This window comes from Phyllostomus hastatus, unplaced genomic scaffold (genome assembly GCF_019186645.2).
Source record: "Phyllostomus hastatus isolate PE091 unplaced genomic scaffold, TTU_PhHast_1.1 phas_scaffold_585, whole genome shotgun sequence".
NCBI classification, from domain to species: Eukaryota; Metazoa; Chordata; class Mammalia; order Chiroptera; family Phyllostomidae; genus Phyllostomus; species Phyllostomus hastatus.
The window spans coordinates 17,778,073-17,804,275 of record NW_025334037.1 but is presented as its reverse complement, the minus strand read 5'-3'; the positions used below and the strand labels follow the sequence as shown (position 1 = coordinate 17,804,275).

At 49.1% G+C, this 26,203-nt stretch overlaps 1 protein-coding gene across 8 annotated transcripts in view; it reads left to right on the top strand.

Moving 5' to 3' along the window:
• The window catches only part of PAX6 (paired box 6), a 28,453-nt gene extending 5,861 nt beyond the window's left edge, over positions 1 to 22,592 (top strand). The window contains exons 1-16 of one of the 8 annotated variants that reach the window (XM_045825557.1): positions 515 to 761; positions 861 to 1,044; positions 3,830 to 3,846; positions 4,508 to 4,599; positions 4,949 to 5,025; positions 5,391 to 5,451; positions 8,943 to 9,073; positions 9,870 to 9,911; positions 10,006 to 10,221; positions 10,972 to 11,137; positions 17,067 to 17,225; positions 17,927 to 18,009; positions 18,210 to 18,360; positions 18,461 to 18,576; positions 21,600 to 21,750; positions 22,488 to 22,592. In XM_045825557.1, the coding sequence (XP_045681513.1) occupies positions 5,442 to 5,451; positions 8,943 to 9,073; positions 9,870 to 9,911; positions 10,006 to 10,221; positions 10,972 to 11,137; positions 17,067 to 17,225; positions 17,927 to 18,009; positions 18,210 to 18,360; positions 18,461 to 18,576; positions 21,600 to 21,750; positions 22,488 to 22,573 (1,311 nt within the window). In that variant the 5' untranslated portion in view covers positions 515 to 761; positions 861 to 1,044; positions 3,830 to 3,846; ... (1 more) ...; positions 4,949 to 5,025; positions 5,391 to 5,441 and the 3' untranslated portion in view covers positions 22,574 to 22,592. Of the gene's footprint in view, positions 1 to 514; positions 762 to 860; positions 1,045 to 3,829; positions 3,847 to 4,429; positions 4,600 to 4,948; positions 5,026 to 5,390; positions 5,452 to 8,942; positions 9,074 to 9,869; positions 9,912 to 10,005; positions 10,222 to 10,971; positions 11,138 to 17,066; positions 17,226 to 17,926; positions 18,010 to 18,209; positions 18,361 to 18,460; positions 18,577 to 21,599; positions 21,751 to 22,487 lie in introns of those variants that run through there. The other 7 variants (XM_045825555.1, XM_045825559.1, XM_045825553.1 and 4 more) reach the window with 7 other exon arrangements.
• Positions 22,593 to 26,203: the final 3,611 nt, after the last annotated feature.

Genomic DNA, 26,203 nt, shown 5'->3' with positions numbered 1-26,203 from the left:
GTGTTGCCCCCGCCCCTTTCTCTTCTTTCCCGCGGCCAGGTGGGCTAGGGCGCGGCCACTGCCGTGCTCCTTTTCCCAGCGCCCTAGGGAAGACCTGGTAGGGGCGGGAGCGGAGGGCGGGCGGAGGCGGGGCGGCCGGCCGAGCTGCGTGGATGAAGGCAAGAAAGGGCTCTGTAGAGCTGCAGAAACTTGCTTCCCTCCCTTGAATTGGGAGTTCCGTGCCCAGCTTAGGGAGGTGGGGGGCGCGACCCTCAGCCCGGCGGCCTTCAATCGACCCCTCAAGTTTGCTGCCACGATGCGGACCGCGCTGACTCCCGGAGCGCTCGGAGCCTAGAGATGTCGTCAAGCACCAGCTCCAGAGCTCGGGAGCGGGGGCCCAGTGCCGGGGAGAGGAGCCCGGACCCACCGGAGGAGCCGATAACAAGTGTATTCATATTCAAACAAACGGACCAATTGCACCAGGCGGGGAGAGGGAGCATCCAATCGGCTGGCGCGAGGCCCCGCCGCTGCTTTGCATAAAGCAATATTTTGTGTGGGAGCGAGCGGTGCATTTGCATGTTGCGGAGTGATTAGTGGGTTTGAAAAGCGAACCGTGGCTCGGCCTCATTTCCCGCTCTGGTTCAGGCGCAGGAGGAAGTGTTTTGCTGGAGGATGATGACAGAGGTCAGGCTTCGCTAATGGGCCAGTGAGGAGCGGTGGAGGCGAGGCCGGGCGCCGGCACACACACATTAACACACTTGAGCCATCACCAATCAGCATAGGTGTGCTGGCTGCAGCCACTTCCCTCACCCACACTCTTTATCTCTCACTCTCCAGCCGCTGACAGCCCATTTTATTGTCAATCTCTGTCTTCTTCCCAGGGATCTGAGAATTGCTCTCACACACCACACCAGCAGCATCCGTGGAGAAAACTCTCGCCAGCAACTCCTTTAAAATACCGTCATTGCAAACCGTTGTGGTCTTTAAGCAGCCATAACAGCCAAAACACCCCAACCAAACAAAACTCTTGACAGGAGCTTTGACGGGAGAGGATGCCTCACAAAGGTGAGTCCGCTTCTTTCTTCTCGCTTCATTTTTTATTGCAGTATTCAGGCAGGTATCACCCTACCTCCCCCTTCCTTCCTCCCCTCTCACCGGTGTCCTCCCCCATTGCTTCGCCGCGAGAGTCGGGCCGGAGAAGTTTCCACGCAGGAGCCCAAACTTTGTACTTCCAGCGAAACCCCGCGGCCGGCGACCGGGAACGGCGCCGGGCTCCGGGCGGGCGGCCGGCGTATCCCCGGCGCCAGCGCGGGCGGAGCTCGCAGGAAGAACCCGGGCTCCGGGAGCAGCAGAAGCCGCGCGGCTCCCTGCCCCAGCGTCGCCCAAGGTCCCCGGCCGGCGGGAGAGGAGGAAGAGGCTCCGTGGCGCCCGAGGCCCGGGAACGGCTGCCGGGACCTCCAGCGGCCGGCCGCTTTGTCCTGCCGAGGGCCCAGCGAGCGCGCCGGGAGCGGGCGCACCGAGGGAGCGCTTACGAAGCCGGCTCGCTGCGCTGCGGCCGGCTCGCCCGCCCGCCCTCCGCCTTTGTGCCGCGCTCGAGCGGGGCACAGAAGTCCGCTGGCGCTCGAGCGCCGAGGGGCAGCGCGCCCGCCGTCCGCTGGAGCGGAGTCCATCGGCAAGGCCACCGCACGCTGCAGGGGGAGAGGAAGAGCGTGTGAGCGGGAGTCGGGAAGGAAGCCGCCAGGCCAGAGCGGTCGGTCGACGAGCGCTCCGAGGGAGCTCCGAGTCGGGCCCAGGATTGCCAGCTTCCATCAAGCCCTCAGGCTCTTGCCCCCAACCGGAGCGCAGAGCTCGGAACCTGCAAACTCCCCAGGCTTCCCCTAACCTTCGCACCCGCCGAGTGAAAGCGGGGTTTCCCCTGTCCTCCAGCCCCCCAACGCTCGGTGGGAATTTTTCCTTGTCTTATCCTGACAAAGCTGCACCCGGTGTTACCATTTCAACAAGTTTCGAGGTGGAAACGTGGATTGCTTTTTTTTTTTTTTTAAATGTGAGTCCCCTGAATTTTTCTTCATGAGACTTAAAAAAAATCAATATGAAAGCACTGGGTTTCCCCTTCGTTCGGTCACGTCCTGCCCCAGCTAATTAGTCTGAATAATTTGAGAGCTTTTCGATTGATTCTGAGACCCCAGGAGGAAAAGTGTCTTTTCAAAGTTCCAAAAGTTGTTGCCTCTTTCCTTGTGCAGATTTTCTCAGTCTCTGCATCCCACAATAGCCCTGATTTTTAGCAAGTGAAGTTGGGGGAAATGGAGTTGAATTTCAAGTGGAAATGCTCTAAATTTTTTTTAAATGCTAAAACCCAGCCCTCCCGTCTTGAGTGATTTCTACAAAGTTTAAAAACAAAGTTAAACGTGCTATCTTTTTCTCTCCTACTCTACAAAGCTTCCTAAGTCATTTTGGATGTTTAGCTTGAACTTGGAAATGTTGAGGGGGGAGTGGGAACAGAAAATGAAATTAAAAGCAAAGAGCTTGAAAGCCTGGTGAGTTTACCAAGGAGAAATAATAGTTGTTGCCGTTGACATTACATTTTTTATAGCCAGTGACCTTTGCAAATGGCTGAAGGCAATTTGATTAGTTGTTATCTTATTTGGCCCTAGAGAGTAAAACTTTGTCATCGTAATTGCTAATTACTTTTTGACTGGGGCCCGGCAGGGTCGAAAGTGAGCTCTCCCCTTCACCCCAGCTAAGTACTTTGGGGTTGGATTTTGAGAAGTAATTAAAACAAGAGTATTTAAAAGCTGAGGGAGGCAGTGGCCCAGTGGACCAGGGCCCTGGCGATTTCCAGAAGTCTGGAAACTCCTTCGTTGCAGGCGTGGGTCTCTGACCTGGCTAGGGCTTTAGGAATCGGCGGGCTGAGCTGGGGGTCTCTGGCTGTGGCTGGGGGTGGGAGGAGTCTCGCCTCTCTGCGCAGGACTGCTTCCAGGTGTCCGTGTGCCCTGCTTCTGGGGTTGCTTTTGCACTAAGTATTAGCTATTACTTAAGTAATTAGATAGCTTCTTAGCCGAGTTGGGTGGGGGGGGCGGTGGTGAGAGTGGAGCAGGAAATGCTTCCACCTTCCCAGATGCTTTGAAAATTAATCAGTTAGGTCTCTTTGAAACCAGCTACTGAATTTTTAAAAATGACATGAAGAATGTGCTGGCTGGGATGGGGGCATTCAGTGGTGGTTGAGTACAGAGTGCGTTACAGAGGGCAGTTCTGGAAGTTTTACCCCTTCTAGGAGAATTCCGCTACCCCTCTTCTTGCCTGCTACCACTTTGCAGTTTTGGAGTCCCACTTTAAGGCTGGGGGAGAGAACACATTGTGTTCCAAGTTGGGGTTTCTGTCTGGCGGGGACATAACTGTAGTCATGAGGACTGAGAGACGGGCAGGAGGCCTTGAGAGCCACCCCAGCTAGGCATTACTAGGTAGCCCTCTGCCATCTCCAATATTTACCAGGCCGTATTTGGAAGCTGGGAAACAGTCCTCCTCTTAAGATTATTTTTTTATAGAGTTAAGCTGCCTTCCAGCTAGGTAAATTAGACCACGAGTGGCCTTGGAGAGAAAAACGTACTCCTTGGAATTCCTTGCTTGCAGGCAGGCAAAATTAATAATCACAATAGGCAAAACAGAAAAAAGAATGAACATTTTAGTTTTTTTTTTAAGAGGGAGAAATGATGCTCTAACTATTTAATTATTTTTCTTCTTCTTCTTCTTCTTCTTCTTCTTCTTCTTCTTCCTTTTCTTTCTTTCTTTCTTTTTTTTTTTTTGCAAACCTCCTGAATGGGCTCTTTATTGTAATTCTCTCTTCCCAATTGAGCTCCCCACGGTGCCGTTGTATCTTTTTACAGCCCCTAACAACTCACACCAGTAACACAATTACCTCCAGATATTTATAACAAGAAATTACTTTTCTATTTTCTGCCCCCTCCCCCAGAATCTTCTTCTTAGGGGAAGGCAGGGAGGGGTGGTGGAGGGTGAACCTTGGGGAGACATGCACTAGGTCAGGATTTACAAAGCAAGAAGTGTCTCTCTTTTCCCTTTGTGAGTTGGTGGGTTGTTTGGTGTGTGTGGTTGGAAGCTGTGTTGCTGGTTAGGGAGACTCGGTTTTGCTCTTTGGGTTTGGGGAGAGCTGGAGAATAGAAGCCATTGTTCGCTGTCTGTAGGCTTTGTCGACCACGCTCACCCCCTCCTGTTCGTACTTTTTAAAGCAGTGAGGCGAGGTAGGCAGCGTGTGTCACAGTACTGTAAAAGGGGGCAAGATCTAAACACCAAAAGAAAAGTTTATCACAATAAGTGAGGTTTGGGGGGGAAAAGTTGGGCTGCCACATTCAAAGTCCCAGAAAAGCTGGGAGATGGGTGGAGTGGGGGCCTGGCTGGGAAGCTTTGAAGGGGAGAGGAAAGGATAAAGGGGTAATCAGAGAGTTGGGTTCTGGAATGATGCAATTCCAGAACCCAACTTTGGCAACTGGAATGGTGAAATTCCTTAAGGAGAAAGTATGGCTCTGCAGCCCTCCTGGTCAGCCCCAGCCTGCACTGTCAGGCACCCTGAAGTCCAGAGGTCCTCTTGCCCTCATCTCTACACTTCAGGTATTATGCCTCAGCCTCTACCCCTTATTCCACTGTTTCTTTTGTTCTTTCCTTTTCCTTTCCCTTTCCCTGGTTCCTGGTATTTTTGCAAAATGGTACCTGACTTGTGAGATTCTCTAATTCTCCCAAACCAGGCCAGAGCAGCCACTTCTAAAAAGGTGGTGATTTCTGCAGGACCTGCCGCTGAAAATGTGGGTGCCACTCTGAGATTTAGGGTTGTATGGGTTTTGAGTCCTAGGTGTGTATTTTGTTTTGTTCTGTTTTCTGAGAGTGTAGCTCAGAGAGCCCATGGGCCTGTCCTTTTGAGCCACAGTTTGATATGCCTTTCTTTCCTTCTGTTTTATCTTAGGGGGAAGACTTTAACTAGGGGCGTGCAGATGTGTGAGACCTTTTATTGTAAGAGTGGACAGACATCCCAGATTTCAGGCAAGTTCTGTGGTGGCTTGAAAGCTGCTTTGGGCTCCAAAACCCTAAAGAATCAGGAGGTGTCTTTATTGTTGTTCATATGGAAGGGAAAAAAAAATCAAAATTGGGTCACCCTTTCTCCTGAGTAAAAGGTTGACTGCTTGGGGATTTGGAAGAAACAGGTTGGAAATACTGGAGTATTTTATTTGTAGATTTTGCATGCACTGGAGGGCAGAGCTGGATGACCCTCAGATGGCCTTAAGCAACTGAGTGGATCATTTCCTAAAGAACGGGTAGTCTCCTGTCCTGGCTCCAGGTCAGCCTCTGTCGGAAGGCAGGCCTACCTGGCTGGGGCCCAGGATTAACGCCTATATTCTTGCTAACAGAGTCTCATATTCGAGCCCCGTGGGATCCGGCGGCCCCCAGCCAGCGCCAGCATGCAGAACAGTAAGTTCCTCTGGTCTTTCTCCAACTGGGTTGGGGATGTGAGGACCACTGGGTCAGGGGAAGGCTCAGAGGTTCCTGCTGTCAGCGATGGCCAGGCCATGGGCGTGAGGGAAAAGTCTCTCTTGAGTTTGTGAAGCTGAGGTAGAGAAACCCCATCCCCCCAAATCCTGTAACTCACACCCCCCTCCCCGCCCCTGCCCGGGCTCTGACCCCAGAGAGAAGAGAGAGGGGCTGGGCTGAGCAGGGCTGGGCGGAGGCTTCTCCTGGTTGCTTGAGGAGAAGGGGGCCCCTTCAGGCTTAGCCAAGACTGAAAGTCTCCACCGTCTGGACAGGGTGTGGGGACACCCCTCCCCCAGTCAATCCCAGGCAGCTCCTTTCCCACCCACCCTGCTAGGGGTCTGGAAGGCCAGAGGGGCCGACACTCAGGCCTGCAATGGGATGAAGGTGGTAAACTCGACCAAGTGGGCTGTTAGTGGGCTCTGGCAGAGCAGATTTCTTGGGTCTGGGAAGAGAGTGGGGGGTCAAGCTGAGGAGGTGGAAAAGCCCTGCCCTGGTAGCTGCTGCAGCTGTGTGGGTCCTGGTTGTTGTAGACCCATAGTGTCTTTGATTCCCCAGCTCTTGAGCCTCCTATACCCCCTTCTGCAAGGGCCTCTTGGACCCCCAGTCCACCTTCCTAATCAGCCCAAGCCTGTTGGTACATAGCAGAACTACAGGCCTGGGAGACTGCAGGCCCAGGGAAACCTAGACCCTGGTTGAAGTGCAGCGTCTGGACGCTGTTTAAGGGCTCAGCTGTGGGAGTGCAGAAAGGCCCCAGTCTTCTAGCAACCTTCCCCTGCCAGAAATGCGGACTTAGGAGGGTGTCTAGCATCGGATCCATCTGTCCTAGAATTGCTAGCTGCCTCCTGGTGCTTCTGTGGCTGGTGGGCTCGAAGCTCAGGAGAGGGGTGCAAAGGTGGCAAGCTTTAAGGGGGGAGGGGTTAGTTGTGCAGAACCTGCCAGGCCCCCAGGCTTGGCCCGGAACACACCCTTCTTGGCAAGGGGAAGGATTCTACCCACCACTCCCTGCTGCTGGGTTCTCCCCCTGCAGCTCAGTCTCCCCAGCCACAGGCTCTCGGGGCTGCCCGGCTGGGGCGCACAGTGCTGAGCGTTTGCTGCTGCGGCCTGGCTGGCGGGCCCTGAGGGGCGCGGGGTCGCGGGCTAGCCTGCAGGGCTTTGTGCCGCTTGCTCCCGGGTGTGCGCAAGGCGCAGAGCATCCAAATTGACACCATATGTTTTCCTATTAGATGCTTCGCGGTCGAATTCTAGGCGCATAATCATCGCCACTGGGCGAGAGAGCCAGCCATCCCTAGGGAAGGGACACAATGATTGAGGCTTAACCTCTGTAGGGGAACTTAGAGAGCAGCGCTTTCTCGCTGCCATTTCGATGCTGGCAGAAGCGACTTGGTCCTGGCATCTCCTTGGCGAGCACCCGCCCTTGGTCCCTGCGGAGGTGGTGGGCACTTTATTTATTTATTTATTTATTTATTTATTTGCATTGAGAGGAGAAAGAGGAAAGTCTAGGATTAGGTGGCCTCACATGCCTTGGCATTCATAGATTGGAAATTGCCCAGGCTGTGTGAAGTTTGGAAAGTCTTTGTGGTCTCTTTCTGGGATAGCATTTCTTTCTGGGAAGGCTTTCTTTGCCCAAAGGGGAGGGCCTGTAGCTGGGGGTAAGGGGAAGGCAGATGGGTCCTGCTAAGCAAAGGAAGGCATTAAAGGGAACTTGGGAGAAACCAGAAGCACCGACTAGGCCTTGCTGTGTTGGAGAAGCAATGTCCCCTCGGTGCCCCTGCTCGTGCTGGGCCCTCCCAGAGCCCAGATCCCCCAAACGCCTGTCACTTCTCATCGAGTTTAGGCTCCAGCCTCCCCCCTCAACGAGGGCCCTCTCACCCCCCGAGCCTTTGGCCACCCTGAAAATGTGGCTCCCCTCGAAGGAGAAAGGAGTGCAGTTCAGTCTCATCTGAGTGATCTACAAATGGGGACAGAAAGGGTCGTTTTATCACAGTCCCGTTTGTCGTGACGATGCAATTTCCTGGAGCGGAGCACTGTCACAAAGTGACAAGGCTGCCACAAGCGCCCCAACTGATCTTTTCAATTAGCCTTCCATGCATGATCTGGAGCGACTTCCGCCTATTTCCAGAAATTAAGCTCAAACTTGACGTGCAGCTAGTTTTATTTTAAAGACAAATGTCAGAGAGGCTCATCATATTTTCCCCCCTCTTCTATATTTGGAGCTTATTTATTGCTAAGAAGCTCAGGCTCCTGGAGTCAATTTATCAGAGGCTCCAAAGAGAAGAGAGGAGAGGAGAGGCGAGCAGGGAGCCACATCTTCTCCTGGAAGCGCTGCTCTCTAGAGTCGGGGCTGCAGGTTGGAGATTTTTAAGGAAGTGAAAATTGTCAGTTGGCTTTATTTGTGTGCCTGTGGTTTCTGGGGAGGGGGCAACAGAGAAGTGCTAACTTCTCCCTGTTCTCTAAGATTAGACAATGGGGTGAGGCTGTGAAATAACCGGATAAGGGAGGGATGGGGACACTGTGGTGTGGCCTTTTCCTTTTCTTTTTGCTTTTTGCTAATATCTGTCCTTGGCTGTGGGAAGGGCCGAGATTGGCAGTGGAAGTAAATCGAGCTGTGGCCGCTATGAGCAGACTCCAAGCTCTGGCCCCACTGCCCGCAGCAGCCAGACAACCTTGTGGTTGGAGTGGATTTGGGGCTCAGAGTCTCCTGACTGCAGTGGAGGTGTGGAAACCCAGGTTGGGTTCGTTAGTCACAGACTCGCTGTTCTGGTTCTGCTCTACTCCTTCCCCTTCTCTTCCCCATGTGTGTATTTTTTAACCCCGGTGCTTGCGCGGTGCCTTTGCCAGAGTTTGGAATGTGACGGCAGACGTTTCTGGACTCAAGCTTCCACGGGAGCGCTGCAGGGCTGTAGGATTTGCTCTCACAGTTCCAACAGCGCGAGAGCTTGGAGAGTCAGTGTGGGTTCTGCAGAACCACAGCTTGCCATGACATTCAGAAGGGATCTTTGAGAAGATATTTTTAGGGCTGATTGTTTGAATCTTGTGGGCTCAGAGCCTGGCTGGGGTGTTTACGGAGAGGGGCAGTGGGCTGCGGACACTGCTGGGGTGGTGACAATAGTGAGGTGCGTGTGTTCTTGCTCCTTGGCATGTGTCTGCCTGCCTGGTGCTTCTGCAGTCGGGTGGGCAAGGGCATGACTGTTTTTGGGGTTGGGCTGCCCTATGTCCCACTTGGCTACGTGGTCCTGTAGTCGTTTATGATCGATAGCAGGGACCTGATCACAGACGTTGGCAGGGGTTGGCAGGGAACTGAGGATGCATTGTGGTTGTTTTCTCCTCCTCCTCCTCCTGTTCTTCCTCCTCTTCTTTACTCTTCCTCCTGTCTCTTCTCTCTCTCCTCTCCTCTCCTCTCTTTTCCTCTCCTCTCCTCTGCCTTTCTTCAGGTCACAGCGGAGTGAATCAGCTCGGTGGTGTCTTTGTCAACGGGCGGCCACTGCCGGACTCCACCCGGCAGAAGATCGTAGAGCTAGCGCACAGCGGGGCCCGGCCGTGCGACATTTCCCGAATTCTGCAGGTGATCCTCCCGGCGCCGCCCCACTCGCCGCCCCCGCGGCCCTCCACTTCCAACGCCCTCTCTTCATTTCTTATTGCAAATGCTGCTAATTATGGACCCCCCACCCTCACCCACCCACCTCAGTCCCCACCCCACTCCCCTGTCTTCCCGCTTTCCCCTCTCCCTCCGCCATCCTTCCCTGTCTCTTTCAACCTGGGTCAGTCACATAACACATCTGCTCCAGAAAAAAAAAAATGTGTGTGAATTAAAGAAAAAACACCTCTCTTTTTTCTTTGGTAAAAATATTTATGTTTTTAAATTTACTTTAGTTTATGTACTACAATGAGCTGAGTTTTACAAATTCGGCATAATTTCATTCCTTTCTCTCTCATCTCACGCCTCCCTCAGGTTTTAAGATGTTGGTTTGCATTCTACATATTCATGAAGAATATATATGGATTTTAAAATACAAATGCTATTTACCTCCCTCCATAACTCACATTTACTTAATTGGGTATATTTTTAAAGGAAAAATAAGATTAAATTTAGTTTATTTCCCCTTTTTGTTCATTAAAACCTGGCACCACTTTAAACAAGGTCAGCACACGCAAAAACCTCTGACTTCGTTTTGATGCATCTTCAGGCAGTGTTTGAGAAAACAGTTTTTTAATAAAAAACTTTTAAATTAGTTTTTTAAGTTCAAACTGTTTGAAAGTATCACCATATTTGTAGTTTTTAGGGCTACAAGTGTAATTTTAAGAAAAAAGCTCTCTACAGTAAGTTCTCGTACCATTGAAGGTATATTTTTGTGTTATAGACCCATGCAGATGCAAAAGTCCAAGTGCTGGACAATCAAAACGTAAGCTTGTCATTGTTTAATGCATACTTAAACAATTTTATTTTTGTCTTGAAATTATTAATAATGTGGTTTTCTGTCCACTTCCCCTATGCAGGTGTCCAACGGATGTGTGAGTAAAATTCTGGGCAGGTATTACGAGACTGGCTCCATCAGACCCAGGGCAATCGGTGGTAGTAAACCGAGAGTAGCGACTCCAGAAGTTGTAAGCAAAATAGCCCAGTATAAGCGGGAGTGTCCGTCCATCTTTGCTTGGGAAATCCGAGACAGATTACTGTCCGAGGGGGTCTGTACCAACGATAATATACCAAGTGTAAGTTCACTGAGAACATCCCCCTCCCTGCCCTCCGCTCCGCTCTCCCCTCTTCCCTCTTCACCTGGTCTTTCTCCACCTCCTTCCACTCTCGTCCTTACCACCGCCTGTCTCTTATCTCCTCCCCGCTCCACGTTTGTCTCCTTACCTGGGGCTGTTGAAAGGAGCATCCAAACCTTTTCTTGACTTTCTGGGAAATGGGAGTCAAGTGTGGGGAGTTGGTCACTTCTTTTGCACGCTGCAAAGCAGGGGGCTGAGGCACCTGGGGAAAGTCATGTGCATCAAGAAGGAAAATGAAAATGAAAATTAGATTCTAAACCTCCTCCAAATCCACCTGCCTGAACCTTCTTCAGGCGTCAAACATCTATCTCAGCTCTAATATAAAACAAAGTGAAAAAAAGCTCTAAACCAAGTCTAAAATTGTTTGGAAATCTTTTAAGAAAGCAAAGCAGCCATATGAGTTAGGTCACCAGAGACACTGAGCAAGTCAAGGACCCCTTCCCCGACCCCAGTTCTCACCCAGCTCAGTTTCCATATCTAATGTGATGGCTGTCATTCTGGCCACCATGTCCCTGCAAATCTACCTACACTGTCCCAGGATGGCTGGGAGGTTTTTTTTGGGGTTTTTTTTTTTAATGTGCTAAGGGTTTTTCTTTAAGGGGGTGGGCGTGCTGAGATGGGGATATAAGGCAAGGAGACCTTGTCTTCAGGAGGCACTACCATTTGGTTTGATTTTGGTTTGATTTGCAGGTATCATCAATAAACAGAGTTCTTCGCAACCTGGCTAGCGAAAAGCAACAGATGGGTGCAGACGGCATGTACGACAAACTAAGGATGTTGAACGGGCAGACCGGAAGCTGGGGCACCCGCCCGGGTTGGTATCCGGGGACTTCAGTGCCAGGGCAACCTACCCAAGGTAAAACCCCAAGCACCATCACCTAAACTCTCTGTGTATGCAGCCCATTTCCTTCTCCCCCAGCCTTTCTCTCTCCAGGCCTCTTCTTGGAGAATGTAGTGGGGAGACTCTTCAAAGGCTTGGGACACATTGGCTTGCCCTGTATGCAGATGGTGTTTATTGAACTATCTGGTCGGCCTGGGAACGTATGGGCTGTGTATGTCAGGAGTAGTGGTTGGTGTGTGTGTGCATGTGTGTTATGGGCAGGAGTGTGTGTGTGTGTGTGTGTGTGTGTGAACTAGCGGCATGGTTCCCTATTCAAGTTTTCCATTAAAATGCACGGAGAGACCCTTTGCTTAGAAGTGTGACAAGTTAACACTGACAGACTGTGAGGTAAACATAATTGTATCAGTTTGCTTTTTGTCATAATTGACAAATTATGTGACTGTGAATAGGGTGCATATAAGAGAGGGTGAGCAAGAGAGATGTTGGGTCGAGGGTGGGGCAGGATGTTGAGAGGATAGGGCAGGGGGAGTGGTGGTCTCCCAAATAAAACACCCGCCCCCACCTCCCTCCCCATCCTTCTGGGCCCCCGAGTTCTCACTCTCTGTGGGTGACAACTGCTTAGAAGGGTGGAGTGACAACACTGTGAGCCAGACTTCGGGGTGCCTTGGGGCTGGGAGGAGAGACAGGATCTGGCCCCTTCCAACATCTGTGAGAAGGGATGGGGGAAGAGGAGCAGGTAGGGGTGGGGTGGGGCGCTTGGGTTTCCCCTCCCCTGCACACACCGAGGTAGCTTGGTGAAGAATAGGAAACAGTTTACCCGGAAGATTAATCGGTATTTGTTGTCCTCGTGACAAGGAGATAATATGCGGGATAATGGGACGTGGCGTCTCACTCCCCGGAGCACGACGAAGCCTGGGGGCTCCGGGCAGCAGGGCGGGGGGCGTGGGCAACGGCGCAGGGATGCTGACGGGGCTGCCCGCGCGTCCGTGAGCTCTCGGATCTGCTCTGGGTGCCCCGGGCCTTGGACTGGAGAAGGGAAAATCGGTAACAGTATGCGAAATATCTGGTACAAAGGATGCTTCTGTCATTCGCAAGAATTTGTTATGGGAACAATCCTGTCGCTCTGTAATTGCTCATTAGAGAACGTTTTGTTTCTCATTAAGGCGACATGAATAAGCGTCTAGTTGAAGGAGACAGCTGTAGAAATGTTCCACAAGAGACCTCTGGACACGATTCGGCACCAATTGCCAATTAGACATGTCAGTTTTAAGAGCAGAAAACAATATAGGACGGACACTGGGAAGATAGGGAGCAAAGCGCTTGCTCTGGGATTCCCAGCGTGGCCTCTCGGCCCGGGGCCGCCGAGGCCTCCTGATGCACCGGACCCCGGCTCCCCTGGGCGACGCTGCCCGCGGGATCGCCCAGTTGCTCTGAACCCGCAGTCTCCCGCCGCGCGCAGCAGGCGCACTGGAGGAGGCGTTGCCCCCAAGCGGGCTGCAGGCCCAGGCCCATTGTGGCCTCTGGTGAGAACGAGGGAGTGACACGGTTGAGTGTAGACCACCACGCCCTCACCTGACCTTTGAAACTGGGGTTTCCACATGCACACACTGGACACACCCAAGTGAAAAGGCACATCGCACTTGCTTAGTGCCTGCCCCCCAGGCCCACAGCAATCTATGGCCCCGGTGACCACTCCTCTGCCTAGTCTAGACGACTGGGTCCGAGAAGTCTTGGAGAGGCGAAGGGCACAGTGGCCGGGCCTGGGAAAGCAGAGCCCCAAGTTTCCACACCCTAGCCCCCCTCAGCTGGAGGACTGGCTCCCGGTAACTTGGGGCCAAAATCATGGACACCCCCTCCTGCTTCCCAGAACCCCGACAGGAGCGGAGGGATGCAGCTTTGCTAGCCCCACCGCTTCCACCAGAGGCGGCACTGATTAGGGCAGCGTTCTGCTGAGCGGAGCTTGAGGGCAGGAAGCGAGAGCCTAACTCCAGGGACCTGGTGGTGTTGATCGGGGCGGGAGGTGGCGCTCGTTCAGGAGCTTTGAACTTTTGGCGGGGAGTTGCTAGAGAATTTGCCACACCAACTGCCAATCCCCGCTCCGCTCCCGGAAAGAAAAAAAAAATCCACTCCTGTGCAGCAGCGTATCCGGGAGCGGACTGCAGCCCGGCTGCGTGGGGAGCACGCGTCTCGCGCACCGAGTCCCGGGCGTGGGGACCGTGGGGCGCTGGTGGCCAGCTTGGGCCCACGGGCCGAGCCGGGGAATCCTCAGAACTTTAGGCGTTAAGAAGGACCCCGTGCCTCCCTTTCCTGGGCCGGGAAGCCGTTTGGGGGGGGGGGGGGCTTTAAAGAGTCCATTACCCCGAAAGCATAAGGCGAGGTTAGGTCTCAGAGGGAGACAAATATGGTTTCCATCTGATCAACGCCACGCGGCGGCGAATAAAGTGGTGAGGACGTGGGCTGACAACAAGAGACAACTCTATCCGGCCCCCGTTCTCCAGCGATTTGGTGTTTTCAGGGATCGCGCAGACACTTTTTCTTATCTCCTCCCCTCACCCCCACCCCCCGTAATACCCCGGCCCTCTATAGGATTTAGTCCGTCTCTTTTTCAACAGATGCTACAATGTTTTGATCCGTGCTCCCGAGCTGAAAAGGTGCCGCAACCGGGTTGCTATCTTTTCTTGCTTGTTTTCCGCCTCACTGATTAAGACCCTAAGAAACTAAGGAATGATTTTATTTCCCAGCGTCCTTTTTTTTTTTTTCTTTCTCTCTCTCTCTCTCTTCTCCTTCTTCCAGGAAACAAATCCTATCCCCAGCGTCAGATGGTCCTGGGGCTGGGATAAAGGGAGGCGCTTTCACTCGCCTTCTCACGGATTAGGCTGGAAGGTGGACGGCGCCCATTGAAGGCCCCTTCTTTGCGCTCCGAGGGGGCCCTTTTAAAGAAGATATCTTAATTGTCTGCCACTTACATTTATCACGTGGGGAATTCGAGATCCAACCTCTAGTTTTATTTTGTTAAAAGCTTTAAGAGTGGAAGGTAAATCCACTAAAGGAAAAAAGGAGGGGGCAATCTAAGAGTGACCTCTACGTCACCGCCTGGCTACTAACAGTCGCTACTTTGAAAGTAATTAATAATAATAATAATTAATAATAATAAAATCTCAGTGCTGCACGCTGACTCTGGGGAGGGGGGTCCCGGTTTCTCCTGACCTGCTTCTGATTCCACTCTCCCCCAAAGAAATTTAAAGCGGAGCTCTCCTCATCTCCGTGGACTTTCCTCCCCTTAAATGTCAGTTCTCAAGTCAGCTCTGCGCCTGCATTGGGGTGTGTGAGTGTGAGTGTGAGTGTGAGTGTGCAGGGGGAGGGGGAAGGGGAGGAAGGAAAGGAGAAGGAAAGCATGGGCAAATGTCCATGTTTTAAAATTAGGAAGATGTTCAGAGAAGCAAAGGAGAGCGGAGAATGCTGCCTGTGGCGGTCTTCTGAAGGAGACCCGGGCAGCTTTGTTTAATTGGCAAGATCGAATGTGCCAGAGTAGATACCGGGGTGGGGCTTGCTGGAAGGCATGACTGACCACCCCGGTGAGATGGGATTGTGGTCTCCTCAGTGCCCTGTCCCTAGAGGTCCGATGATCCCAGATTTTTGCTTGTGTTTCCTTAAAGCAACAACCTAGGAACCTGTCTTATTGGCCAAAAAGGACTATTTCTAAAGTCTTCCTCATTCACCAAATCCAAAAATAAGGGCGGCTCTTCATTTCTTTTCCTGAAAAACGCTCTGCAAAGTCACCCGGAAACTTGGGGCAGTAAATTAGTGCAGACTTGTGCCGGCACACGTGAGTGCGTCCAGCGTCTCCCCTGAGCCCTCTGACCCCCACCTTTCTGAGCTAGCACAAGACCACCCAAAGGAAAGCCTCAGCCTATGTTTTAATATTGTCTTTCCCCCTTAGCTTCCTTTCCCTCTTTCTTTCCTCTTATTCCAGCCTCCTGCCTCTTTTTCCTCTCAGCACTCTTTTCTGTCTTTATGATATATCTTCCTGGCCTCTCTCTCTTTGTAGCTCTCTCTCTTCCTCCATCTTCCTCCCCTCTTCACTCCTCCCCGCCCCCAACCAGGGCCTCATCTTCCCTCCCTGCTTCCTCCCTCACCCCCCAGTCCTGGTCTCCATCCTTCCTGACTGCTACACCTTCACCCCCCATGCCTGCTCCTCCCCATCCACCCTCCCTGCCTCCCCCACCCCCTGCCCTGGCCCCCTATCCACCCTCTATCCCCCCAGCCAAGCGCCCTAAATAGCACTGAGGCGCCCGCTCTTCGGACAGTGATTAATGATAGCAGAGCAGAGGGGTTAACACACTTCACTGAAAAGTCTGTTGACTGGGCTTCTTGTAACACAATGTGGCCCGCTGCACGCCTCAAGAGAATCCTTTTGTTGTCCGCGCTCATTGTGGCCTCAAAATTCTGCCCACGAAAGTTTGCCAACGCTCCTGCCCCAGGAGTTTAATAGTTTCCCTTACTCGCGGGGCATTGTGCGGCGCTCAAAAGCAGCCCCTTGCTATTCAAGTGTTGGTGGTCATCTCAATAGATCTCCAAGGGCCCATATGGTGGCCAGTGCCGATGAATCCGCCTATTTAAATGGGGGAGAAAGTTGGGGTTTTAAAACATTTCAAAGTTCCTGAAAAGATCCCACTAGATCCTGTCACAATTCCCTGAACTCTTTGAAGACGATGCCTATTGTCTCCTGGTTATAAATGATATTCCTGGCTAAGTTGATTCCCACCAAGGCCCCCTAGAGGCCCCTCCCCCACACTGGCCAAGTTTCTAGGATGGGGGTCAGCCCCTATTGGTATCTCCGGGGGCCTCAGGACCCAAGACCCAGGACCCAGCTTGCAGGCTCAGTCAGGTCTGAGTGCTTTCCTTCAGGCAGGCTGCGGCTTCGTGAGCAAGGCACAAGACAAGAGACAGCTAGCCCAAGGACACATCTTGCCCTATAAGCAACAAGGGAAAACAATAAAACTTTCCCTGTTTAATGATAGAAATTACATTAAAAGTGGTGGAAATGCCCTAATTAAAAATGTACCACTTAAATGATATGCCAAGGATTCAGCTGCAGCATAGCATATTTAGCTAGTTAGTGAACTCTCTACTATTTCTTTTTTAAAATTACATGTTAAAAATTTAAAAGAAATCTTACTTTTTTCTGGTGCAACACATTACAAAGAATGGACAGTCCTTTTATCTAAATATAAAATTCGATTTTCAGCAATTATAGCCTGTTCTTGGTGATGATATAATTACAGCTGTGCTCGTAATAGGTGTCAAGGCAAAGCGCACTCATACAATAGTTGAATAAAACTGCAGAACAATGCAAGCACTTCTAAATTCACAACCTTTAAAATGAAATTGACTGTGCAGAATTAAAATAAAAACTAGATAAATATTTTTTAAAAAAGATTACAAGCTTGGTTTGGTTTCTTAATAGCATTTTCTACAAACCTATCAACATCTAATTGATTAGATAGGAATTACTGATAATAGATCATCTGAAACCTTGCACATCACTCTTCTATTTTCCCAACACAGCCATAGGTAAATAAATTCTGTAGGGAAAGGGGACTGGTTGAGGGGACTGGTTGACTCTGGGGAGTCAAGGTTCATTATGAACGATCATTTTAACTGGAAACATCAGCACTTACATTGTCATTTGAAGAAATACTACTCTATACATGTCTCTAATGCATGGTTGGCTCCTCTTGATAAAAACAGAAAGTAAAAAAAATGGTGGTCAGGTAATGTTTGTCGCAGAGGCCTTTTATTAAAAGAAGACTGACAGTTACCTTGGGAATGTTTCTGTAAGGCTGTGAATATACAGCTCTTGGAGTTCATGGCTCTACCAGACCCCTTTGGAGGCCCCAAGTTCCTCCAGATCTCTCCTACTGTCCTATTCTTTTTGTTCCAGATGGCTGCCAACAACAGGAAGGAGGGGGAGAGAATACCAACTCCATCAGTTCCAACGGAGAAGATTCCGATGAGGCCCAAATGCGACTTCAGCTGAAGCGGAAGCTGCAAAGAAATAGAACATCCTTTACCCAAGAGCAAATCGAAGCCCTGGAGAAAGGTGATGGAGTTTTTCAAAGTAGAGAAGCAGTAAATCAAAGTAAATGCCACATCTTCAGCACAAAGAGCTAAATTTAGCCAGGGCCCTTTGCATAGAGGACTGAAAAGATTTCCTTTTTCTTTCTGTCTCTTTATTTTTTCTGGGCATCTCTTCAGTGCGTGTGTGTGTGTTTTCTTTCTTCTTTTCATGTACCAGTAATTCAAAGACTAAAAGTCTGACTTCTCATAAAGAAACAATGATGATTTGGCTAATTCAGGCCACACAAGCGTCCTTGAATGAATGTCATTCCACAGAAAATTTAACTTGGTTCTGGTGGAATAGATCTTCCAATTACAGTCAATGCTAACAGTAGTAGCATTAAAAAAAAAAGATTTTATTTGTTATTTTTGGAGAGAGGGGAAGGAAGGGAGAAAGAGAGGGAGAGAAACGACTGGTTGCCTCTTGCAGGCCCCAGCCAGAGACCTGGCCTGCAATCCAGCCATGTGTCCCAGCTGCAAATTGAACTGGTGACCTTTGGATTTGTGGCACTACACCCAGCCCACTGAGCCACACCAGGCAGGGCAATGGTAGTAGCATTTTAAAGGGAATTGGTTTCTGAAGGTGCTAGAAGTGGGGAGGTGGGAACCAGCTTGATCCAGGGCGTGGCTGACGTATTATGTGTAGTTCTGACACAACACAGAAAACTCAACTCACTCTTCCAGAGTTTGAGAGAACCCACTATCCAGATGTGTTTGCCCGAGAAAGACTAGCGGCCAAAATAGACCTACCTGAAGCAAGAATACAGGTACGCAGTTTCCATGTGGTTTCACGCTTTGTGATTCCAACCATTTGCCTTCCCTAGGGATAAAGGTGCTTCTAATAACTGTCATTTGCTTAAATACTTTGCCACCATGGGGTGGAAGGGTGGGGAGCACAGTGGAAGGGCCAGAGGTGGGGCTGAGCTGGGAGGAGGCACAGGGCTAACCTGTTCTGTCCTGTTTCCAGGTATGGTTTTCTAATCGAAGGGCCAAGTGGAGAAGAGAAGAAAAACTGAGGAATCAGAGGAGACAGGCCAGCAACACACCTAGTCATATTCCTATCAGCAGTAGTTTCAGCACCAGTGTCTACCAACCAATCCCACAACCCACCACGCCTGGTAACTGGAAGTGTTCATGCTTCTAAGACATGTGTTGCAACCTGTTTGCCCTTGGCTCTGACTCTCACCACGACTGTTGGTCATGTGTCTTTCCCTGCAGTTTCCTCCTTCACCTCTGGCTCCATGTTGGGCCGAACAGACACAGCCCTCACCAACACGTACAGCGCTCTGCCACCCATGCCCAGCTTCACCATGGCGAACAACCTGCCTATGCAAGTAAGTGAGGCCCGCAGCTGCCTGCTTAGTGGGACAGGTGTGGAGGGTGGGGGCGGGGCCTGCAGGCCTCCTTGGCCAGGCATGCCCCCTTGGGAGCCTTTCTCATTACAGTATTTGGTTTGACTAGTCTAGCCTGAGGTGAGAACAGTCAATGCAGTGTTTTAGTTGATTGATTGATTGATTGATTAATTGATTCATGCCCTTCAGAAAATAAAAACTGGTCTAATTAATCTGCCTTTTGCTCACAGAGCATGTTAGCTTGATAATGGTGGGTGGGAATGGGACATGTTTTGGGTATCAATAAAACTTGTACTGGAAAAGGGAAATAATGCTGGTATGCTACCAGGTAGGAAGGGATTAGCAATAATGCTGGTATGCTACCAGGTAGGAAGGGTTTATATTAATGTGTTCTTATTAATAGATATACATTTGGGCCCTGGCTAGTGTAGCTCAGTGGATTGAGCACAGGCCTGTGAACCAAAGGGTTGCTGGTTTGATTCCCAGTCAGGGCACATGCCTGGGTTGCGGGCCAGGTAGCCAGTAGGGGGCATGTGAGAGGCAACCACATATTGATGTTTCTAAAACTAAAAAAAAAGAGAAAAATGTATATACATTTGGACATTATTTACGGTATACGTAATAAACTGGAGGGCAAGGTAGAGTCGATCAGAAATGAGATTTATATTTGCACAGTGAGATACACTTAATGTAGAGAAACAGCTAGTTTTATTTCTACATCTTACAGTGGGAAAAAAAAGAAATAGAAAGTATTTGCTAGAAATTCAGTGTGTCTTTGCCGTGAACTATGCGATGAGTTTGTGGCACTCCGAACTGCCTGGGTTGATGTTCTTCACTTGGTATAACAGCCTGCCCCTGCCCTCAATTCTGCCCCAAATATTTATCAGCCCCTACACATGCTAGGCCCTGCACCAGGTTAGCCCTTTACGGTGGAAGTTGTCTAATGCAGGTGGGGTGTACTAGATCTTTGGAGCTGGATGGATTCTCGATGGTGGGGAGGGATTGGGGAGGGGGTGGGGATTTGTCCTCTGATGGGCCTGCTGCAGTGAGTTGCCCAGGACTCCCCTTTGTGCAGCAATTAGAGACTCCGGGTGGTGTCAGACTGGCCAGCGCCAGCCACTGCTGGGAACCGTTCTGTGGTTGCACAGCGTGTTTGTTCTCCACTGAACATCTTCTGCTGGATTTCTAATTCAAATAACAGCAAAAATAAATGTTTCGCAGTCGTCTTCAAACTAATGTAGGAGCAGCTAGATAAGCAACTTCAGAGGATGATTCCCCTGTTTATTTTTATTGCACCTGGATATTATTGGCCGTCGTGCAATTAATGCAAATTAAGGGATTGACAGCCCGTGAGTTGAGGTTGCTACCAACTGCCTCGGAATTTTCTAGAAGTCAGATTGCCTAGAGGAAGTGACTTCAGGAATTAGAAACAAATGCAAACTGAAATTCTGGCAGCGCCCTCCAGGCCTGCTTGCCTTTTTGAACCTGGTAGCAGTCAATCCTCAGACTTGGACAAGGCCAGTGAGTGTCTTGTTTGGTGTCTAACTGGTAGCAACATCTAGGTCTCTGTGAAGGTAACCAAACACGTTTACGAGAAAACAGCCAGAGACAAACAGATGCTGCTTTTCTGTGGAGCTGTTTCCACATACAGATGGGTACGGGTCCATAGATTTGACTGACTTTAAAAATTTACACAACGTAGACGATTCACAATACACGTGCATTCATAAAGCATAAAGAAAATAAAAATCACCAATGATTCTGTTCAGACAAAATTCCTCTTTGAATTTTGGAGTGAGCGTGGGGGTGTTGGTGTGTGTGGGGACCTAGTCTGTCCGTCCGTCAGTTCATCCTGTTCACCCAAATCTTTAACCGTTTTACAAAGAGTGGGGGTGTCCGCCTCCGGATCTTCTCTCACGTGTCACTGACCCTGTCTGAGCCGGTGCATGTGGGAATGTTAAATGTCTGTGTGGTCTGCAGAGCGGAGTGGTGCTATCATCTGCCTGGTTCCTGACATCGTGCGTCTGTTACTGCAGTCCAGGGTTTCTGCCCTGGCATAGCCCCATGAGAGCTCACGCGGGGTTTTCTCCCAGCTCTATGTATTTCTTTCTTAATGAGGAGGAAGGTTTATCCCCTCTACACCATCATGGCACACATGTAGAGGATAGTGACAAAATTTTAAAGATAAAACCCCACCTGGGCTTGTGGGGGGGGGGGCTGTAAGGAAGTCACAGGTGATTCTCAGGATGGGGATGAGCATTTACGACACTTGTGACCACTTTAACCTGAGATCATTACTGATCTGCCTCTTTCAAAGAATCTATTTCCATGAGTCCAACAATGAGAGGCTTCCAAAATCCCTAAACCAAGCTTTGCACGGAACTCCTCCCTCTGCCCACTGCTCTCCACCTCAAAGCTTGAGATGTGGGATTGGGCGGGGGTGGAGAAGGGTGGGGTCACTGGATTCCCGAAGACTGGATTTACAGAAGGGACATGTTTTAATGAAAGTCCTCCTGCTATACAGCTTCTCTAAAGATGCCAGCAGCTATCCAAAATGCAAATGGACAAAAATACTATCAATTTGATGGGTAGTGTAAACTGCCTACCTGGACAGTTGTCTGATGTTGTAGTACTTTTAAAAGTTTGGGGTGTAGGCAGCTTAACTCTAGCAGTGGCCAATGGAAGGACTGGTTGGGGGCCTGATATGAGAGTTATTATATGGAATTCCAATACTTTTTAAAAAAATATATTATTTGATTGTTTAGTCCCCTGGCCAGCAACCCAGGCATGTGCCCTGACTGGGAATTGAACCCGTGACTCTTGGGTTTGTGGGAAGCCACCCAACCCGCTGAACCACACCAGTCAGGACTGGAATTCCCATACTTTCCATGAGGACGCCTCTAATGATCAAGCTTGTTGGCAGAGGTCCTGGGGAGGAGGGCGCCTGGGGATGTGGCTGTGTCATGTGTTTCTTTGTAACCACAGGTTTGCCTTTCTCCTCTCAGCCCCCAGTCCCCAGCCAGACCTCCTCGTACTCCTGCATGCTGCCGACCAGCCCTTCGGTGAACGGGCGGAGTTACGACACCTACACCCCCCCACATATGCAGACACACATGAACAGTCAGCCAATGGGCACCTCGGGCACCACTTCCACAGGTGAGCTGCTGCTCTCCACAGGCTGCGCAGAGGTGGCCTTCAGAGCTTCTTTGGACAGGTGATCTCCCTTCACTCAAAGTTAACCTAAAACAAAACAAAACAGAACAACCCTCCACCCAAACCCCACCTCCTGGCCTTGTGTGATGGTGTGTTTAACTCTCTGTGTCTCGCTTCTTTGGGGAAAACTGATTGCAAAGGGACATTCAGCCAAGCTGGTTGGTAACTTGACACCACACACACAGCTGAGTTGTTCTTCCTGAATTTGGTCACAGAAGGTGTATGTAAAGGCAAGGCCTGAGAGTGACGTTTCTGAGGGGGCGGTATTAGCCACACGTCCTAGTGAGAGCTCTGCGAGCTGCACGGTGGCAGCGAGCCCTCGCCGGAAGACTTCTCGCCCTGGCACGGCCTGCGCTGCTCTCGTTGCGACTGAAGAAGAGCTGTCATTGGTTTTCCAGAGGGAGTTTTATCCCTAAAGTTGCAAACGTACAGACAAATGGAGCTTTTTTCCTTTCGTTTTGCACAGGAGACTCGGGATTCGATAGTGGTATGTGTAAGAAATGTTTTCTGGTTTCTGAAGGTGTTACTTTTGTTTGTAACACTTGAAAATATATTTTTTAAAAAATATGGTTAAAATGTTAGAAAGCATTCGAGTTAATTTTTTTAGCATGTGCGTTCACACTCCATGCCTGTCTCTTGAAGGGAATGTCTACATGGCTATTTTTTTCATCCACTTCTAGGACTCATTTCCCCTGGCGTGTCAGTTCCAGTTCAAGTTCCTGGAAGTGAACCTGATATGTCTCAATACTGGCCAAGATTACAGTAGAAAAAAAAAAAAAGAGAGAGTGAGAGAGATAGAAAGAGAGAAAGAATATATTGTGTTAATTCATTCAGTGACTAAGTGGACGCCACAGCTGGGCATTCAGGAGGGAGAGGCAATGGCCGTTCGACGCACTTCGGGTCTGCGACTGTGTCCCGTGTTGCACCGCTGGGGGACGGACTTGAAACAAGGACCTTTGTATACGGAAGGCACGATATCGGTTGGAACAAATCTTCATTTTGGTATCCAAACTTTTATTCATTTTGGTGTATTATTTGTAAATGGGCATTTGTATGTTATAAAGAAAAAAGAACAATGTAGACTGGATGGATGTCTGATCTCTGTTGGTCATGAAGTTGTTTTTTAAAAAAGGAAACCATGATCAACAAGCTTCGCCATGAATTTAAGAGTTTTATCGAGAAATATCGAGTACTCCTACCCATCTGTTCATAGTTTATGGACTGAATGAGGTTCCAAGTTTGTATCGTTCCTTTGCATATAATTAAACCTGGAACAACATGCACTAGATTTATGTAAGAAATATCTGTTGGTTTTCCAAAGGTTGTTAACAGATGAAGTTTATGTGCAAAAAAGGGTAAGATATAAATTGAAGGAAGAAAAACGTTGATAGCTAAAAGGTAGAGTGTGTCTTCGATATAATCCAATTTGTTTTATGTCAAAATGTAAGTATTTGTCTTCCCTAGAAATCCTCAGAATGATTTCTATAATAAAGTTAATTTCATTTATATTTGACAAGAATACTCTATAGATGTTTTATACACATTTTCATGCAATCATTACATTTCTTTTTTGGCCAGCAAAAGTTAATTGTTCTTAGATATAGTTGTATTACTGTTCACAGTCCAATCATTTTGTGCATCTAGAATTCATTTCTAATCAATTAAAAGTGCTTGCAAGAGTTTTAAACTTAAGTGTTTTGAAGTTGTTCACAACTACATATCAAAATTAACCATTGTTGATTGTAAAAACCATGCCAAAGCCTTTGTATTTCCTTTATTATACTATTTTCTTTTAAACCTTATAGTGTGGTGTTACAAATTTTGTTTCCTTGTTAGACTAACATTCTGAACCAATGGTTATGTTCAGGCATACCCTACTTTAAATCTTGATGACTCTTAAAGACATGATTCTTAGAGACATCATACACTGGAAATGGGTTAGAAAAAAATTCAGCTTGAAGCTGCGTGTAGATCTGTGCCCATTAATACCCACAACGTACATACAAAATGGTAACATTTCCAAGCTAGCTGTTTCATTCAAAAGCTCAAAGTCTAGAAATAATTTAAAAAATGCAACAAGCTATTAACTAGGAATTGTCTTTTGAATTAGGGCTGGCATTTTCCATCTGGGCAGATTTCCATTGTCAGTCTATTTCAACAGTGATTTCACTGAAGTATATTCAAAAGTAGATTTCTTACACAAGACTCTCTGAAAGCTGTTGCCTTTCTCAAATAGGCCCTCTCCCTGTTCTGTCTCCCTCCCCTTTGCACAGAGGCATCATTTCCCATTGAACCACTACAGCTGTTCCCATTTGAATCTCGCTTTCTGTGTGGTTGTGGATGGTTGGAGGGTGGAGGGGGGATGTTGCATGTCAAGGAATAATGAGCACAGACACATCAACAGACAACAACAAAGCAGACTGTGACTGGCCGGTGGGAGTTAAAGGCCTTCAGTCATTGGCAGCTTAAGCCAAACATTCCCAAATCTATGAAGCAGAGCCCATTGTTGGTCAGTTGTTATTCGCAATGAAGCACAGATCTGATCATGTTTAAAGTGGCGGCACGCAGGGCAGGAATGCTTGAGCCCAAGCAAAAAGATGGGAAGAAATAAGCCTTTGTTGGGTGGGAAAGGCCTGTCTGAGACTTATTTCCGTCTGTTCTGTGCAACGGATAAGTCAATAATATTAAGTTTTCTTCTGCAAACTTCAGTCAAAGGCTGGGGGTTCTAGCAGTCTAGATTAAATGCCTGCACAGGCCAAAGCCCCTGGGACAAAGATGCACTTCCACTGAATTGTACTCTGGCTACTTTTTTTTTTTTTAACCCTGAAGGCAAATGATCAGAAATACAGAAATTAAATGGAGGCTTCGAAGAATAACCTTCTAGCTCCACATCTACTATTTTCTAGTTAAGGAATTACTTGTGAACAGATAAGTGTGATGCATCTCTCTGGCATGCTGTATGTTAATACTTTTATTCCACCAGAGTTGCTGAGCATTTACAGACACCTCCCTAAGTTGATTGTAGCTTTTATATGTGTGCATGTACTTTGACTCGATGTGAGCGTGCACTGCACGCTTGCACACTTCTGCAGCAGCGTGTGCATACATATGCACTGTTGGTATGATTGCTCATGGAGATGCTTCTATCTCCTGACATTTTGCAGCTTCCATACCCTGAGGGACCTATGCCCAGGGAACTGTCAGGGAAAGGCTATGTGTGGTGTGTGCTGTAGCTGCTGGCTGGCTTCTTCCCTGCAAGAAGGGGGATGGTTTCCAACTGGCTATGATTTGTGCCAGGGTCAAGCAATCAGGTCTGGCCCTCGGCTCTGTGCGCAGAGAGCACAGACTTTGGAGAACTGGGGCTGGCCCTTCGGGTGCAGGAGCTGGGCAGGGGAGAAGGGGAGTGTGTGGGAGCGCATGGTCTGTATGTGTGTGCACTTGGGCACGTATCCGTGTCCTCTGAGGGTCAGGATTTCCAGGGCGCAGTGGCATAGCCTGGCTTCGTCCGAAGAACTGGCTGCTCAGCTGCAGAAGCCCTCTGGTCCAGCAGCTTGGAACGGCTGCCTCGCCTTCTGCCCTCACCCTGGGGAGGTGAGCTGTCCTTCTGAATGAAGCTCCGGGTACTCTCCCAGGACAGCGTGGCAAGCAAGCTCTGTGTGGAAGCAGTGCCTGGCAGGTGGCCTTGGACTCCTTATGGAAATAATTTATTTTTGTTTATTTGCTGATAGGTGTATTTATGTATTTATCAATGGGGACTATGCAGGCATGCTTTGACGCCATCTTCCAGGATGGCGACCCGCTATTCGTGATGTCCTCCGAAGAAACGCAAGACTTACAGCCTATGGTTTTTCTCTAAGCTTGCCTGACTTAGGGAGACCAGGTGAACAGGACTGGAGATGCATGTCTGAGTAAGAAGCATTCAAATTGTTCTGAGTAAAAAAGTATTTTGACCTCAATGAATTTCCAGAACATTTTCCCTCCAAAGCTGTGCCTCCTAACTCGTAAGTGGTGACCTACTGGTTTTTCTTGACATCACCGAAGGGATCATCTCATCCTACTTTTTATCATAACTAGGTTCCTAAGCTACAGTAGTACTTTAAGATTCAGCTTTTCTCTCTCTCTTTTTTTTTTTTTTTGGTAAGTTTTTGTCATCTTAGGGTGGTGCCTATATTTTACTGCTTGTTTTTACCCTGGGCCTTAATCATAACAAGATATAAGAAGGCAGCTTTTCTTTTTTGTGTGTTTGGCACACCAAGAGCAAACACAAATTTTTCCCTTTTTTTTTTGTTTCTCAGGAATAAACCTCTCACTTGTTTCTTTTGTTTTGTTTTGTTTTGTGTCCGTTCTGAATAATTTCACTGCTCAGTTTTAAAGTTCAGAGTATAAGTACTTAGGG